The sequence below is a fragment of the Anomaloglossus baeobatrachus genome, chromosome 4, assembly GCF_048569485.1.
Source record: "Anomaloglossus baeobatrachus isolate aAnoBae1 chromosome 4, aAnoBae1.hap1, whole genome shotgun sequence".
Lineage (NCBI taxonomy): Eukaryota > Metazoa > Chordata > Amphibia > Anura > Aromobatidae > Anomaloglossus > Anomaloglossus baeobatrachus.
Genome location: NC_134356.1, coordinates 338336106 through 338351209, shown reverse-complemented (window position 1 = coordinate 338351209; position 15104 = coordinate 338336106). Strand labels below are relative to the sequence as shown.

At 44.3% G+C, this 15104-nt stretch overlaps 1 protein-coding gene across 16 annotated transcripts in view; it reads left to right on the top strand.

The window, feature by feature from the left end:
* CADPS2 (calcium dependent secretion activator 2) overlaps nucleotides 1-15104 on the top strand; it is a 914362-nt gene that overhangs the window by 466803 nt on the left and 432455 nt on the right. For all 16 annotated transcript variants that reach the window (XM_075345069.1, XM_075345070.1, XM_075345068.1 and 13 more), the window contains exon 15: nucleotides 10151-10214. In XM_075345069.1, coding sequence (XP_075201184.1) covers nucleotides 10151-10214 — 64 coding nt within the window. The remainder of the gene's footprint in view (nucleotides 1-10150; nucleotides 10215-15104) is intronic.

Here is a 15104-nt window from a genome sequence, read left to right as displayed (position 1 = left end):
AGAAAGCTCACACAAAGCTTGCAGACGTTAGGACCAGCCGTAGGTCCGCCGGGTAAGTAGAAAATCGGGGACGAGTACGGAACCACGGAGGGGCCAGAGTCTGAGCCCAGTTTCGGGAAGACCGGACTTTTCCCCCCAACAACACGTCTGGGGCTAGGTAAAATTCCCCTCCCCCCTCCGACCGCACACAGTACAGAAGTTATTACATATGGAAAAGCGATGACCTTAAATTTTAACACTAAGAGCACTGGAAGGTAAACATTATGCATATATCAACATTCAGCAATAAAGAGATACCGAGAGTCTCAAATAAATAGACGGGATCAGCCCCGCTCATCTGGGGTTGAGGGACCACCCCCTCTCCTCTTCTCTCCGCATTACAGGGGTCGAGGGATCCCAGGCGAGCCAGTCCGGGACCGACATCTCAGCAATCCCCAGAAATGCGAACAGTCCCAGGAGATCTGACGGTCTCTTCAGCATATAGACAGCAGCTCCTTTGCGAACGATGAGATGGAAGGGGTGACCCCAGCGATAGGAGGCGCCCTCCTCCTTAACACGGAGTAAGAGCGGGTGTAGTTGTCTCCTCATATATAGGGTGCGGCTGGAGACATCTGGAAACAGCGACACAGAAGCCCCATCTATCTCTACTGGGCCATGTGCCCATGCCCCTTGGAGGATCCGCTCCTTGTCCCCATAATAATGAAGACGGCATAGGACATCTCTCGTATTGGAGGGTGCCTTGGTACTCGGGTGAGCCACCCTGTGGATCCTGTCAAAGAGGAAGGTTGCATCGAGAGGTCTATCTGTGACTGTGTTAAAGATAGCCAGGGCATTGGATCGCAGGAGGTCTGGTGGCCAGTCCTCAGGGATGCCCCTCAGCCGGATATTATTTCTCCTGCTTCCGTTCTCCTGGTCGTCCAGAAGCAGGGCCATATCTCTGATGCGTAGGTTAGAAGATTCCCAGCCCTCCTCCAACCGCTCCAACCTGCCCTCCAGTGATCCCTGGGCTTGCTCAGCGGCCGTGATCCTATCCTCTAGGACCCCCATCTCCTCCCTCACTGAAGTCAGCGCTGTCAGCTGGGCCTGCTCAATTCTTGAAACCACCTCCTCCAAATCTTTTTTACTTGGGAGAGCTAGGATGAGCTCCCTCAGGGCCCGAATGTCCTGCATATTGGAGGGGGGCGCCGGGGGGGCATCAGGGCCGGAGTCACTTTCCCCAAGGCTGGGGGAACCAGAAGGCCCCGAAATAGCCGACAGCTCCAGCTCGGGTGTGCCCCCCGGGGTCTGTTCCCCACCATGCCTCTGTGGAGACCCCGCTGGTGTAGCCGTGGCTGGGCTCCCTTTGGTAGCGGTGGTGTCTTTCACAGCCTCCTCCCTCCTCTCCCTCTCACTTATCTGGTGCTGCAGCCGCGCCATCTGCGGGGACTTTCCCCTCCACCACGCTCCCTGCTCCAGCCGCCGCCATCTTGCTTCTGCCCACGCTGGGGGGAGCTGCTGCAGGAGAGGAGTCGTCAGGCCCCCGGAGGGTCTTTTGCCAGGTGCTGGGTCGGGTGCCGTGGGTGGTCTTTTCTTTGGGGACATCGCTCTTCCGTGCGGTCAGAGGAGGAGAGGATATAATGCTTTAGGCTCAGGAGCTCTGGCAACGAGCGTCCTCACTCCTCCATGTCCAGGGTCCGCCCCTGCTTCTTGCTTTCTAATACCAGCTAAAACCAGCTACTGAAAATACTTCTTTGTTAACACGTTGCTGAGCAAGAACGAGGAGTCAGCCTCCCACATCTCTCATGGTGAGAACTAACTGATTACTGATTACAGATTCTCTTAGTATATTCTAAATAGCTCTTTGTTCCTTGTTCATTCTGGCTTGATTATCTAGTTAACACATTCCTGTACGCACATCTTAGAATCATATTATAAAGCTTCTATGCAATTGTCATATAGACACACAGATAATTATGCAACGACATCTATACTTTGATTATTTATACACACAGATAATCTTATTACATCTGGACAAACGACCTATAGCCCAGCAGGCCTACCCTCATAACATCAGTATAGGTCACAAAATTATATATTCCATTTCAACGTGCCGCCCATGACATAAAATATCCACATAGTTTCCCGCAATCCTATATATTCCAAATAGGCACAATACCACCCCATTTCGGTAGACCATTAACCAGTTATGAGAAGAAGGACCTGGTCTCCCATACGGTCTTGTAGCAGCGCCGAGGAAGGAAGGCCCGGAGTGTCCAACCACGCCCCGCAAACCTTAGAGAATTTATTTAATGCATTTCTTTTGAGTTATACCCCCCCCTCCAACTTAACTCTTTCCCTAAAGTCCCGATGGCCAGAGGGGCCGTATCCAACTAGTGATAAGCCAACAGTTTCCTGGCCTGATATAGAAATCGCGTAATACCAACAGTCACCCATGAACTCAGATCTCAGCCCTCTTCCAGCACGTGCAGCAGGGACTCAGCTGTATATAACCGGCAGTTCCCGCTGCAGATGGCACAAACACATCTCTCTGACCTGACTGTATACCTGTGAGTGCCGGTGCATTGATCCTTAAGCACCAACACTGTTAGAAGCGAGTCTAAGAAGATAAGTTACAGCGGCCTGTCAATTACTGAGCTCAATGGTAGAAAGGTGGATTATCGGTCTTACGAGCGCTGATAATGCACTGGTTCCATTGAAGGTTAGATTATTTTATTGTTAAAATATTTTTTATATAAAATATATAATTCTCCTGTTGGTTAAATCAATACAACGCGTTTCAGCATTACATCAATGCTTTCCTCAGGTATCAGATACCAGCAAATTATCTCCCCTTTTTGGTTCATCTACTATCTCATATAGGTAACTGTCTTGAACTGTAAATAAGAACTTAGAGCTTTTAGAACAACAAGAAGATTCTATGTGCCACTGAATGTCTGGATAGTTGAAATCCCCCATAATAAGAACCCTATTATTATTATTATTATTATTATTATTAGCTGCTTTTTCAATTTGTTGCAGCATTTCACCCTCTACCTGTTCAGGTATGTTAGGAGGTGTATAGCAAACTCCAATTTGCAGCTTTCTGTTATTCTCCTCCCCATGTACATTTACCCATACTGACCCTACATTGTTGCAGCTCCCCCCAATGTCGTCATTGAGCACAGGTCTTGGGTTAGATTTAATAAATATACATACCCCTCCACCTTTTTTGTCTTTCCTGTCCATCCTGAATGTGGTATAAGGATTCCGTAATTCCCACCATATCATAATCCATGGTTGACTGACATAAGAGTCTCCAATTCATTCATTTTATTTGCACGACTTCTTGCATTTGCAAGTAGACATTTAATACTAACACATTCCTTACCCCTTGCCTCCCTACTTTCCTTGCATGTCCCAGTCCCCCCTAAACCTTCATTGACCCCTACTGTCTCACTGTCTCTATCTGCTCTATCAATCCTTTTATTTGCTCCACTACCCTCTCCCCTCCCCCATATCCTAGTTTAAAAGCTCCTCCATCCGTCTGACCATTTTCTCCCCCAGCACATCTGTACGCTGCCCATTGAGGTGCAGCCAGTCCCTACCCTAGAGCCTGTAGCCGAATGAGAAGTCAGCCCAGTTTTCCATGAACCAAAACCCTTCCTTCCTGCACCAATTTTTAAGCCACGTATTTACCTTCCTAAGCTCCCTTTGTCTTTCTAGTGGCACTCGTTGTACTTCACCTTCTCTCCTAGTTCCCTGTAATCATTTTTAAGGGCCTTCCATCTGCCTCTAACTTTCTCATTATTACCAATCCTCCTCCATAGCACTGGCCCTAGCCAGAGCATGCTCAGTGAGCTCTAAACTCCTACAGCATCCTGCTTGTTGACTTTGGGGGTATGTAATTGAATTGACCCGTGCATTCTTGGTGCGATATCCATGGGGATTTTCTTACTTCATTATTATATGATATACATTCTAAATGATGATGTGAACCGCACATGGATATGATCACTCAGAATAAGCAGGATCTTGTTATTTTGTGAGCTCCCAGTGGGGCAGGACATTTGAACATTTATTCATTGTGTGTTTTCTCCCTCCCTCGGACTATCACTAACACTAAAGCTGGTGTCACACACAGCGACAACGACAACGACGTCGCTGCTACGTCACCATTTTCTGTGACGTTGCAGCGACGTCCCGTCGCTGTCGCTGTGTGTGACATTCAGCAACGACCTGGCCCCTGCTGTGAGGTCGCCGGTCGTTGCTGAATGTCCAGCTTCATTTTTTGGTCGTCACTCTCCCGCTGTGACACACACATCGCTGTGTGTGACAGAGAGAGAGCGACGAAATGAAGCGAGCAGGAGCCGGCACTGGCAGCTGCGGTAAGCTGTAACCAGCGTAAACATCGGGTAACCAAGGGAAGACCTTTCCCTGGTTACCCGATGTTTACGCTGGTTACCAGCCTCCGCTCTTGCTGCCAGCGCCGGCTCCTGCACTGTGACATGTGGCTGCAGTATGCATCGGGTAATTAACCCGATGTATACTGTAGCAAGGAGAGCAAGGAGCCAGCGCTAAGCAGTGCGCGCGGCTCCCTGCTCTCTGCACTGTGACATGTAGCTGCAGTACACATCGGGTTAATTAACCCGATGTGTGCTGCAGGAGAGCAAGGAGCCAGCGCTAAGCGCGGCTCCCTGCTCTCTGCACATGTAGCACAGCGACGTTATGATCGCTGCTGCGTCGCTGTGTTTGACAGCTAAGCAGCGATCATAACAGCGACTTACAAGGTCGCTGTTACGTCACCGAAAATGGTGACGTAACAGCGACGTCGTTGTCGCTGTCGCTTAGTGTGACACCAGCTTAATACCATGTTACTATTGTAGTGACCCGGTCCTAACCTTGATGAGGTTTATTTGCTCCTTCAATCTGTCTCTTTCTACCGTTGTGACATTTGGAGTGTGCCATGAGAGTGGCATACACTTTGTTATATATGTTTGTATGTTTTTACACTTTAATAAATTAATTTTGGATATATTATACTCCATTGTGTGTTTTTACACATAGTTGGTAATGTATGCAGGAGTAGGTCCTATTATGTTTAATCCTATCACTATGGGGGAATCCATTGGCACTGGCAATTTCTAAAGATTACAAAATGCTGTCCCCCAATTTTTCTATGAATATTTTGTTCAGTGGTAATTACAGGTCATTTCTCACGATCGGCAATGTGAACACACTACCACTTGTGAGAACTGCAGTGTGTCGTCACAGGGACTCTATCTATTGATTGATTGATCTGTCCTCTATCTATTGATTATCTATCCAATTATCTATCCTTCTATCTATCTATTTATCTATCCCTCTATCTCTCTATCTATCCATTATCTATTTATTTATCTATCTGTCTATCCATCTATCTATTATCTATCCATCTATCTATCTCTCTATCTATCCATTATCTATTTATTTACTTATCTATCTGTCTATCTAATTATCTATCTATGTATCCATTATCTATCTATCCATTATCTATCCCTCTATCTATCTATATCAGAAGGAAAGGACCTTTTTTTTTTCTTCAATGTGCTTTATTGCATTAAATGCATTAAAACACATGTACCAACTCGCGGGAAAAAACGCACCGAAACCGTAACAAAACGCATGCAGATTTTGGTGCGGTTTTTTGCGGTTTTTTTCCGCAGGTGCGGAAATCTTTCAGAGCCTGTGGAATTTTCTTAAGAAAATTCCATTTTCCAGTGCAACAGGGCCTTAGATTTATTTTTTTGTATCTTTTAAGTTCATGCTTTACAAGTTTCTAATCAGGACCAAGTCTAATCAATTAGTACAATAAGTTTATTACTAAATGAGACAACATTGGAAAAAGTGCTGCATTATCTAATTATCTAATGTGATTCTAATGACATTATAGAACTCGCCCAGTGGGACCTCTTTATCCACGGGTTATATGGGTAATCCAGGATGTAAAACACTTATTTATAAGACAGGGTGGCATGGTAATTAAAGCGTGTAAACAAAATATGCAGCAGCAGAATTATGAAAATTCTGTGAAAAAGCATTATGTTTGGAGTTAATTGAAACTGAACCTTTTATGTATCTAAATGTAAATTACAGGTATTGTTAATTCATGCCTTCTTGCCAATTAAGACTTACAGAATGTTTTAAGACTAATGAAGTTAAGCTTTTCACTAAGGTGCATTTTATTAAGAAAGCTAAAGGCCACTTTACACACAGATAAATCTGCGGCAGATCTGTGGTTGCAGTGAAATTATGGACAATCAGTGCCAGGTTTGTGGCTTTGTACAAATGGAACAATATGTCCATGATTTCACTGCAACCACAGATCTGCCGCAGATTTATCTCTGTGTATAAAGTGGCCTTAACACTTTTGCATATTTTTTTAAAGCTTTATACCGCATAGGAATAAATGTGTAATACTGCATGTGAATAGCACAAGACGTAAATGGTCATAAAAGAAATTGGTAAATGACCTGAAGACTTTCTTCACCCCTATAAAGCTCTGATGTGACATACATATTTCAATGTTTATGGTGACAAGCTAATTTGCTTGGACCTTCCAGGCATTCAGCATTATGTCTGTTATGAGACTTGATGTGTGTAAAGGATGCTGGTTACTTGCATGAACTTTTACTGTATCTGTGAAAATCTTTGTAAACATTGTACCTGTCAGCTGCTTTAGTGTCTCTGCACTAAATACATTGATGAGTACGGTAGAAAAGGACAAGTTCAAACATACTATCATAACTGCAAATGGATATAGCATTGCTGAGAAAAACAGCTTAGAATCTTTATGTAAGTGCTCAGAGGGCAGGTAAATTCCTAGTTTGTCTAGTGTTGACTGTGCAAAACGGGTGGCTGTAGGTGAGGAATAATGTGAACGATTGTTGCCCTAGCCAGGAATTCAGGTGTACATTGCTTTTGTAGTCTTGTGTACATAAAGATCCAAGTGATTGGAAATCCATTTCAAGACAACAAAAAAATGTTGAGTTTCACTTGTTCTTCCCTTCCCAGAAATTAAATTAGTTTAGTGACTCTAAAACACCTGGTAGGTTCTCTTTAAAGAGGACTTTGCCCCAATTATCAGAAGAAAAGAATAAAAAAAATGGGCATATGGACTTGCGCTGCTCTGCAGATATAAACTAGCTTAAAGGGAACCTGTCAGGTACAATATGAAAGATGGATGCGCCCTGCGCATGATCAGGAGTTCTCAGCACTTCCGGTCATGCGCACTGTACCTCACTAAAGCCCAAAAGCTTACATCTGGCATCAGTTTAGTATGCATGATTGGAAGTCCCAGGTACTCCGGATCATGCACAGTGTGCATCCATCCTCGGCCGGCCGACATGAACAGTGAGGTACATGCAGCGTTGCTGTGTATTCATTAGCATGTTAGTACTCCCATAGGGGCATGCTATGTGGGCCGACTAGCTAAGGGGAGAAACGCCTTCATGACTAGTCCCCGATCTCATTAGCATGTAATAATCTTTAGAAATACTTTTTCTAAAGATCTGTTTATTTTTGCTAGTGTATACAGGGACTGTTAGGCAGGGATTAGCAATTTGAACGAAGAACTGCTTGTGGCTCTGGGTGCATAGTGCATCTCACAGGTTCACTTTAAAAGATGAATGAAAACTGTTTTTATTTAATAAAAAAACGGCTCTGTACATTTCGGAGGCAGAAACACACACACATACACGGCATCTGTGATTGGTTGCAGTCAGACAGCACCCCCAGCCTGTGTGACAAGCCTGCTTGACGCTTCCAATCACAGACCCAGTCTCCAGGTCTTTTGCGTACAGTAAAAATAAATAAAACAATTGTCGTATGGTTGCCCCACATTATGATATCCAGCACAGATAAACATACTGCTTCAGGCTGCAGCCCCCAGCCATGTGCTTATCTTGGCTGTGCATCAAAATAGGAGGAACCACATGCGGATTTTTTTTATATTTTTTTTTTACATAAATAATTTTAAAAACTGACATGCGGTCACCCCAATTTTTATAACCAGCCAACATTAAGCCCGACAGCTGGAGGCTGGTATTCTCAGGCTGGGGAGACCCATGCCTATTGTGGCCCCCCTAGCCTAAAAACAGCAGGGCTTAATGGCAGCTCACAGCTGACACTAAGCCCTAGATTAGTAATGGGAGGCGTCTGAGACTCCCCCATCACTAATCTGTTAGTGAAAAGAAATAAACACAAACACCCAAAAAATCTTTTATTTCAAATAAAATACAAAAACACCCTCATTCATCACTTTATTAACCCCCAAAACACCCCTTCATGTCCGACGTAATCCACAGAAGGTCTCAAGACGATTGAACAGTGCACGATCATGGCACATGACCGCCCACTCTGGACTTCATGCAGAGACTGCGCAGCGATCAGCAGTGACGTCACTCAGGTTAGCCACAGCTAGAGGTTCCCACGGTTCTTCACCTGTGACCACAAGTAACTTGACCTCAGGTGACTTCAGTGACCTCATCAGAGTTTATTGAGGTCCCCTGAGGGTCAGGTTACCTGTAGTCACAGTTGGAGGACCGTAGGAATCTCCAGCTGTGGCTGTGGCTAACCTGAGTGATGCCACCACTCATTGAACGGCTCACTCAGTCTCTTCCTGAACCTCACAGCAAGCGGTTGTGTTCTATGGCCGCTCGGTGTGAATTCAGATTTAGTATAGGTTGAATTATCATGGGAACTCGTGTGGACTACGTCTGACCAGAGTTTTTTGGGGGTTAATAAAGGGGTAAAAGAGGGTGTTTTTTTGTATTTTATTTCAAATTAAGTATTTTTTGGGGTGTGTGTGTTTATTTCTTTTCACTTACAGATTAGTGATGGGGGGCCTCAGATGCCTCCCTTTGCTAATCTTGGGCTTAGTGGCAGTTGTAAGGTGCCATAAACCCCTTATTACCCTGATTACCACTGCACCAGGGCAATCAGGAAAGGCCCGGAAAAATGCTGGGGTTGTCGGATCTAATGGCTGTGAACAATTCTGGGAGGCTGCAGGCTGATATTTTTAGGCTGGTGGGCCCAATAAGCTGGATCGACCCAGCCTGAGAATACCAGCCCCCAGCTGTAGCACTTTATCTTGTCTGAGTATCAAAATTGGGGGTGACCGCATGCTGTTTTTTTTTTTTAAATTATTTAAGTATTTTTGTTAAAAAGCCGCATGCGGTTCCTCCCATTTTGATACACAGCCAAGATAACCCATGGCTGGGGGATGCAACCTGTAGCCTAATGATTTATCTGTGCTGGGTATCATAATATGGGGGGACCCTACGTCCATTAATTTTTTTTATTTATTTATTTTACTGTACGATAAAGACCCGCACGCCAGCAACTGTGATTAGAAGCGTCAGACACACTGCCACTCAATGAGGGAGCATGTCTGACTGCAACCAATCACAGATGCTGGTAGGAGGGGGAAGTAGTAAATATGCATGAGCCTAATGAGGGCCCTGGAAGCAAAATAAGAGGCCACAGGAGCTTACCACCATGCTGGTAACTATGAAGCCCTTGCTCTTACCCCTTTGCGCGGGATTATGGTCCCCATAGATGATATGGGGACCGGCATCTGGCCAGATACCAGGGATCAATCCCCCACTGACCCCGATTCGGTGGGGGATTGAATTTGTGAGTCCTCCCATCACAAGTGAGAAATGCAGGGACAAAACACAAAAAGAATGAACATGCTGCAGTTTGTCAGAAGTTTGTGATAAATAAACTGCAGTCAACAAAACGGCAACGTGCGCACAGCAAATCTGAATTCTTATAGGCTTTGCTGGGAAGTCAAAAGTGAGAACTTTATGACAATAAAACTGCACCAAAAACGTAGCAAAGAACACAGCATGCGCATGTAGCCTAACACAATTTGCTAACTGATTTCAAAGGCAACAGTGTAATTCTCTGCTATATATCTTATGGATTTTAGGTTTGTTTTTGTTTCTATTTACCTATCCTAAGTTGTTTAGTAAAATACATATTAGAAACAATTACTGCCTTTGTATATTTGTTTTTTGGTTGATTTAAGATGAACAATAAACAATGTTTAGTACACAGCACTTTATTGTAATAAAACAAGCTGTCAACTTTATTCTCAGAAAACTTTATACACATACCTGCTTCTTCACAGGTACTGTTTCCCTTTCGGAAGACCAGAAGGCGCTCTGAAAGCCACATTATCTCTGCTAGAACGGGTATGTCATAGTAAAGTGACCCTTTTGAGTTCTGTCTGCAGCTCTTTTACTTTATGAATTTATATCCTTTTCCCTTCCGTTCATGTTTTGTCATCAATCGCTGATATTATCTTTTGAGACATTATGCTTTGTTTCTGCAGTTACTTTTGTTTTACTGATGGGACGTCACATTTATAATATTCATTTGTGAATAGCTATATTCTTCATCGTTTTTATACATGTATATTTTGTGTAGGAATTGTTGATGCAATATATTGTTCACCTTTTTTACTTCTACTAATCACCACTTCCTCTTATATACATGTTCTGTGCCGTTCGTACAGGTCGTCAGGTCATTTTATTTTTTGTTTTTTTTATGTATATTATTTTTGTATTATTTATGAAATTAAGTATCACATTTTAATCCAGTAAAAGGTAAAGTGAACTTTTTGACTAAGATTGCTTGTAAATCAAATCTGAAATGTAATGAAGTTCCTTAATTATTTTCTGCAGCTACATAAAAGGTGGCAGCTATCTGCTTTTGACAGATGTCATGTCATTTTAAGTATACCTGACCCATAAATATCTACTTATTATTTATGAATAATATTATTTATTATTTATGAATATAGTAAATCACATTATTATTACCGCAATCACATTATTTTTGACAGAGGACAGTAATTGCATACTTTAATATACAGATTTAGGGCCGTTTCACACATCCGGCATTTCGCCGGATTGCCGGATCCGGCACACTCCAGTACAGTGTAATACAGTACAATGGCATCGCGGCAAGCTCCGGTCACATACTGTCATGTGACCGGAGCTTGCTGCGATGCCATTGTACTGTATTACACTATACTGGAGTGTGTCGGCAATCCGGCGAAATGCTGGATGTGTGAAACGGCCCTAAGTCCAACATAACTGTTTTTCATGTACCTTTGTGTACCGTATTTTTCGGACTATAAGACGCGCCGGACCATAAGACACACCCTGGTTTTAGAGAAGGATAATAGGAAAATAAAATTTTAAGCAAAAAATGTGGTCATGACACGTTATGGGGCGAGGATCTGCTGCTGACACTATTATGGGGGTAATGTCCCCAAATTCTCTACTAAGGTATCCCATCCGGCTATATACGCCATCATCCTGCTATATACGCCATCATCATGCTCATATACGCCATCATCCTGCTCATATACCCCCATCATCCTGCTCATATACCCCCATCATCCTGCTCATATACCCCCATCATCCTGCTCATATACCCCCATCATCCTGCTCATATACCCCCATCATCCTGCTCATATACCCCCATCATCCTGCTCATATACCCCCATCATCCTGCTCATATACCCCCATCATCCTGCTCATATACCCCCATCATCCTGCTCATATACCCCCATCATCCTGCTCATATACCCCATCATCCTGCTCATATACCCCCATCATCCTGCTCATATACCCCCATCATCCTGCTCATATACCCCATCATCCTGTTCATATACCCCCATCATCCTTGTTCATATACCCCCCATCATCCTGTTCATATACCCCCATCATCCTGTTCATATACCCCCATCATCCTGTTCATATACCACCATCATCCTGCTCATATACCCCCATCATCCTGCTCATATACCCCCATCATCTTGCTCATATACCCCCATCATCCTGCTATATGCCATCATCCTGTTCATATACCCCCATCATCCTGCTCATATACCCCATCATCCTGTTCATATACCCCCATCATCCTGTTCATATACCCCTGCATCCTGTGGCACACAAAAAAAATAAATAAAAGTTTACACTCACCTTTCCTCGCTCCGTGCAGCGTGGCTCCTCCTCCTGTCTGCCGGCAGCGCTGTGTTGAGCCGGCCACGATCCCTGCAGCATCGGGATGTCCTCCTGTCTGCCGACGCGACTGTGTGGACACATGTGCACAGCGATGACGTCATCGCTGTGAGCACCGCTAGTTTCCATACAGCCGCGGCCGACAGACAGGAGGACATCGCAGTGCTGCAGGGGAACGGTGAGTACATTGATTCACTGCACCCCGCGCTGATGATGATGCGTGGGGAGCAGTAAATACAGCCGCACATGATCACTCCAGGCTGTAGTTGCCAGGGGTGATCACGCGAGCAGGCTGTTTACTATGCGCACGTCTCCGCCCATCACCCCGCCCATCTGTAGCGCCGGCTTCAGTACTGAGAGATGGGCGGGAGAATGGGCGTGCATATGGAATGAGCGGGCCCACGTGGTCACCTTAGTGGCTGATTTTCTCACTCTGAACTTATTTGGACAAGGACAACCACTGTGCCTCCCTCCACTCTTTTGACTGCTCCTTGTTTTCAGGGTCATACAAATAAATCCAGGTCTCCTCTATAGTGACCAGCCGATCCAAGAAGTTCTTATCAGTCCGGAAATGCTGACAAATGGATCGAGAAGTTTTAGCTCTCATGCTTCTCTGATCTGTTGTCAAACATTTGGGGACCCACTTTGCAGATAGCTTCCTCATGTCCAAATGTTCATGGATAATGACACAAACACGTTCGTAGGAAATCCCCATGATGTCTGCTATTTCTTTAGCTAAAATTCATCAATTCTCCATTATTAGGTTGTGCACAGCATCGACGATCTCTGGAACAACAACCACTTTCAGTCATCCAGGACGTACCTCATCATTGGTGCTGAAGTGGCCCGTTTTAAATTTTGCAACCCAGTTCTTAACTGTGAAATATGAAGGGCATTGATCACCCTAATGTCTGTCGCATATCACAATGAATATCCTTTCCAGACTTTCCTTGCAGAAATAAGAATTTTATCACTCCTCTGAGTTGCTGTAAATATCACATTAGACTCCGCCATTTTGTTTTCCCACGTGCGTAGAACACTGTTGTCATAAACAACAAACACACAATTTTTAAAACATATATTAGACACATAAGGCTTTCATGTGATGTAACATTCATTACCATAAAAACCAAAAAAGATCACAAGGCCAAAGGCTTATCAGCAGCCGCTCATATTAAAGCATATAACAGAGGATTGTCTTCTGTCATGTGCACGGACAAAGCAGTATTTGCAGTTTCACATGACTGATCTCTCAGCAGCAGGCAACAAACAGCTTAAAGGAAACCTGTCACCAGATTTGGCGACTATAAGCTGCGGCCACCACCAGTGGGCTCTTATATACAGATATACAGCATTCTAACATGCTGTATATAAGTGCCCAGGCCACTGTGTAGAATGTAAAAATACTTTTTAATACTCACCTAAGGGCGGTGCAGTGCAGACTGGTCGGATGGGTGTCTCCATTCTCCGGTACCGGTGCCTCTTCTTTCGGCCATCTTTATCCTCCTTCTTCTGAAGCCTGGGTGCATGGCGCGTCCTATGTCATCCACACTAGCTGGCATTGAGGTCTTGTGCAAGCACACTGCAAAACTTTGATCTGCCCTGCTCAAGGCAGATCAAACTGCGCCTACGCAAAACCTCAATGCCAGCTAGTGTGGATGATGTAGGACGCATCATGCACCCAGGCTTCAGAAGAAGGAGGACAAAGATGGCCGAAAGAGGAGGCGCTGGTACCAGAGAATGAAGACACCCATTCGACCAGTCTACACCACACTGCCCCTTAGGCGAGTATTATAAAGTGATTTTTACGTTCTACACAGTGGCCTGGGCTCTTCTATACAGTATTCTAGAATATATATAAGAGTTCAGTGGTGGTGGCCGCAGCTTATAGTCGCCAAATTTGGCGACAGGTTCCCTTTAAGTCTACTAAACCCACTATATCTCACCTTATCCTACAGCATATCACTCCTTTAAACCCCTCTATGCATAACACCATCTTGCAGTACATCACTCTGCTCAGCCTCGACTTGCAGTATATTAAAAGGGTGGTTCACCCATATTTTTTTTATTTTCTAGATCGATATTATGTTGAGAAACAAAGTTTCTCTCAATTACCTTATGTTGGCAATAGTGCCTGTGAGAGGCCCTATTACGGACCGCTGTTCCCCATGCCTGATCCCTGGGCTCCATGACCTCAGGGATCCGGTGATGTCACGTCAAGTTCCTGTTAACCTTACATAACCGCGGCTGTCCATAGTCTTCCTGACTCACTGAGCTGTGAGCAGTGTTTCACCACTCGTCACAGCCCTGTGTGTCTCCTGCTTGCAACGCTCTGCTGTGAGAGAGGAGGGAGCTGATGGGCTGACCTGATGGGCTAACATGCTGGGCTGTGACGAGCGGTGAAACTCCGCCCACAGCCCATCACTCACGGACATTGCAGCCTTTCAGCCTCCACTATATACAGCCCCATCCTGCAATATATCTTTCCTTTGGGTTCCCTATTTACAGTTCCATAAATTCCTCTAATATACAGATTATTTTTTTTTTTTTGTACATCATTCCTTTCAGCCTATCAATATACAGCCACATCCTGTAGTACATCAAGGGCAGGAGAGTCAATTGGCAACTGGAGAGTAAATTGAGCTGAAGGGGAATATTTTTAGGGATGATATATGTAAGTTGGTGCAGATTTAAAACTTTGTTATATTAGTATACATTAAAGGGAACTTGTCAGGTGCAATATGCAGCCAGAACCATGAGCAGTTCTGGGAGCATATTAGTAATCCCCTTTAATCAGTCATTTTACACACTGATTTTCATTTCCAATAACATTTTTTGAATATTACCACATTGTGGCTTTCATGTAGGAGCAGTAAATTTAATTTCAATTACAAGATTGAGTCCCAAAAAAAAGTATCTACAGCCCAGTAGACAGCCTAAGAATACAATTCAGCTTAAAGAGGTTGTCCGGCACTTTAATAATTAAGTATGGGGCTAAGAACTAACAGGCAGGTAGTGTAGATACTTTGGAATCTAATACCATGGAATATA